This window comes from Sinocyclocheilus anshuiensis, unplaced genomic scaffold, assembly GCF_001515605.1.
Source record: "Sinocyclocheilus anshuiensis isolate Anshui unplaced genomic scaffold, SAMN03320099.WGS_v1.1 scaffold665, whole genome shotgun sequence".
Lineage (NCBI taxonomy): Eukaryota > Metazoa > Chordata > Actinopteri > Cypriniformes > Cyprinidae > Sinocyclocheilus > Sinocyclocheilus anshuiensis.
The window spans coordinates 621,683-625,350 of NW_015537961.1; the positions used below are offsets into that span (position 1 = coordinate 621,683).

General features: G+C 33.4%; 1 protein-coding gene across 1 annotated transcript in view; it reads right to left on the minus strand.

The window, feature by feature from the left end:
- The window catches only part of LOC107667119 (signal-induced proliferation-associated 1-like protein 2), a 156,300-nt gene that overhangs the window by 75,348 nt on the left and 77,284 nt on the right, over positions 1-3,668 (minus strand). Inside the window, exon 5 of the mRNA XM_016458708.1 lies at positions 194-368. Within this exon, the coding sequence (XP_016314194.1) occupies positions 194-368 (175 nt within the window). The remainder of the gene's footprint in view (positions 1-193; positions 369-3,668) is intronic.

Genomic DNA, 3,668 nt, shown 5'->3' on the forward strand with positions numbered 1-3,668 from the left:
CAATTTTTATCATAATTAAGTAAATAATAAATAAATAAATAGTTAAATAATAGTGTGTGTGTATATATATATATATATATATATATAATTTTGTAAATGTGGAAAAGTGCTATCAAGCAACAAAAAGAGTGTCCAGTGTTTGAGGCTGATATGCTCTGTGCTGTATGTTGATGGTGTTAGCATTAGCACATACTCTTGTTGTCCAGCTGTGCTCGGTACTTGGTGAAGCCCTTCAGCCGGACTCTCTGACCGAGCAGATCCAGGAACTCGTCCAGCGCCGGGCCGGCGTTCTCATTATTGTACATCTCCTCCTCTGTGCTCTGCCCCACTTTACAGTACAGGACACCCACTTTGTGCTGGAAACTCAGCTGCAACGCAATCAAACACACAGATTACATTTCATTAGTGTCATACACTGTCTCGAGGTCAATAAGGGCTACAGAGGCTACTTCCTTCTTTAAAGAGGGATTGTGGGTAATTCAAACAGTTTAAAACCAATCAGTCAGGCACGTAAACAGATGTAGTCATGAATGAAACGGTCATCTCTACATTCATCAGGCAGCTGCGTGTTTATTTTTACACGAGTCCATTCAGAAGAGCTCAGTCTGTGATATAAACATCAGTTCAGCAGGTAGAACAAGGACTACAAATTCATGAGGATTAATCATCATTATGGAAATGGAAGGATTACGTTGATAAACTCAACAGGAGCCGAGTGGAAAACCTGCGTCTGTGGGATCGTCATGTTTCACCTGTGAAATTACGGGTGAAATGTGTCATTTAACTTTGAAATAATTATCGCTTCTAAACAGGTTTCTCAAACTACTACTACTACACGCACACATATGTACTGTATGTATGTATGTGTGTGTGTGTGTGTTTTCCTTTGGAAACATACATGTTCTTGTTTAGATTGAGGCAGTGTTATTTTAGTTATTTAATTATGTACTTATGCACTTTTATAATATTCTGAATTAACTTTTATTTTCATATTCCAGTTTTAATTGTAATATTAGATGAAATCATTACATTTTATTGTGGATTTTTTATATTTCTAAATTCTAATTAAGAATTATTAAATTATTATATTTATAAATATAATATAAAATATTTTAATTGAAATTAAATATTTCAGGGTTTTTTTTTTCAGTTAAATCTCATTAAAAATTGTAATACTTAAACTTATTTCAGTTAGTTGCCAAAGCAGCATTTAAAAAAAAATTGTCATTTAATATTTATATTTTATTTCAACTAACTAAAAATAAAAAATAAAAAAATTAATCTAAATAATGATAACACTAAGCAAATAAATGAGATATATGCTGCTTGCTTTGCTGTGTTATATCTATAAAATAAAATCTACATGTATAGAATAAGCAGAACAATCCGCAAAATGAGACACACAAAATATTTAACATCAAAAACAGTGTAGTGCTTAAACCATAACCATAATAATAATAATAATAATAAAACCATTATTATTATTATTATTATTATTATTATTAAAGAAATTGCATACACATACACTTTTTTGTAAGAGAAAAAGTAAATGCTATTTTGTAAAGTGAGCACAAAATGCACAGTGTTTATTTATAATAATAATAACAATAATAATTATATTATTATTATTATTATTAATAAAAACAAACAAACCAGCCTGAGGTGGTTTGCTGGTCTAGTTTAAGCTAGTTTAGCTGACAAAGTGCTCAAACCGCTCTAAAACCATCAAAAGAGAGGGGTAAGATAAGCAAACCACCTGTTTTCCTCACTTCAACATTAATGATTCCAATCAGTCTCTTGAATTTCCCTCATTTCATTTGATCAGAAGTGAGCTGTGACAGAAATACAGCTTACAGTTACTAGAAAACAGCAGCAATCAGTCACAATCCAGCACGGAGTCGTGATGAACGATTAAAAAACAGCCAAACGCTCCTCCTTACGCAAGCGTAACCCAGTTGTGATGCGCCGAGCGCGGCTGATGAGGCAGGAGTCAGACTCCGCTCTCTTACGAGGGTCAAGTATTCCCAGCGTGCATCCATACTGTTGTCATGGCGACCTCGCACTCGGAAACCTAGGAACAGCCAGTGACTTCCACGGTGTCTACTCGAGCAACGCTAATGTAGTCCAGAGGAGATGCCCTACTTGGCTTTAGGAAGGACACACACACACTCACACACACACACACACACACACACACACACGGATGAGTGCAGTGAACTCGAGGTATAAAAGAGGTAAATGACGACATCCAACTGCTGACACATTCTGAATGGGTTGATATATGGCCAACAGGCAGATTTTAGACAAAGAAAACGGTGAGAAGACATAAAATGCTTGCAGGAGTCAGAAACACAGAGGGGCAAATATAACGTGAGCAGTCACATGAGCCAACAGCACTTCCCCTTTGACGGTTTACATTTCAACAGCATCAAATAGACAAAAGTTCGGTTATAAACCCTAGTGAGCTGCCTACCTAAGAAATAATATTTAATAATATTTTTAAGTAATATAATACATTTAAAAAGTCAAAATTATTTATTACATTTTTTTAAATTGATTTTTTTTAAATATATATTTCATACATATTTTACACTTTTTTAAAATACTTTAAAATTTGTATAAATAATCTTGGCTTTTAAATTTTTTACTATATTATAAAATTATAAAAAAATATTATTTATTAAATATTTTAACGTATGTAAAAAAAAAATTTTAAATGTAAAATTTTATATATATATATATATATACACATACACAGTGCATGCATAATTATTAGGCACGTTGATATTCTGAACATATTTTTTTTCCAAGCACATTTTACCAATTCCAAACCACATCAATCTTAATAACTACTATTAATTTTGTATTTGATCATTTATAAGTGATACATAATTGTCCATGAAGGCTGGAAGTGAAAAACTCCTTATTAAGCAGGTTTTCTTTTACAGATAAAATGAGGCAAAAAAGAGATTTAACTTGGACTAAAAGTCAAAAATGATTAAATGCCTATGAGAAGGATGCAATACTAATGCAATACTAAGTTAAGTCATGATCATTGGACAGCGAAATGCTCATTGGGTCAGTAGGGTCAGAAAAAAACAGGTGGAGAAGAAAAGAGACATGTTAACTGCAAAAGAATTAAGAATTAAATGGGTCATATGATGTTGCTAAAAAGAACATTATTTTGTGTGTTTGGTGTAATGAAATGTGTTTATGCGGTTTAAGGTTAAAAAAACACATTATTTTCCACATACTGTACATTATTGTTTCTCCTCTATGCCCCGCCTTTCTGAAACGCGTCGATTTTTACAAAGCTCATCGGTCTGAAAAGCGAGGTGTGCTCTGATTGGCCAGCTATCCAGTGCGTTAATATCTCTTTGGATTTGAGACTTTAGTCTTTGCAACTTTACAGATCTTCTTTATGCACCAAGAGCTTGTAACATTTCAAAGAGAAAGGAAAAATTGAAATCGCATCATATGACCCCTTTAAGATGAAGAATTGGGTGTGAAACCACCAGGAACCCTTTAGTCTCCAGCACCACCATTTTCCAGAACTGCAACTTACCTGTAGTCTCCAGAAGACAAGGTGTCTGGTTCTCAGAGACTTTGCTTGGGTAAAAAATCCTAAAAAATGACCCTCACTTAATAAGAATAACATGCTGAAGTGT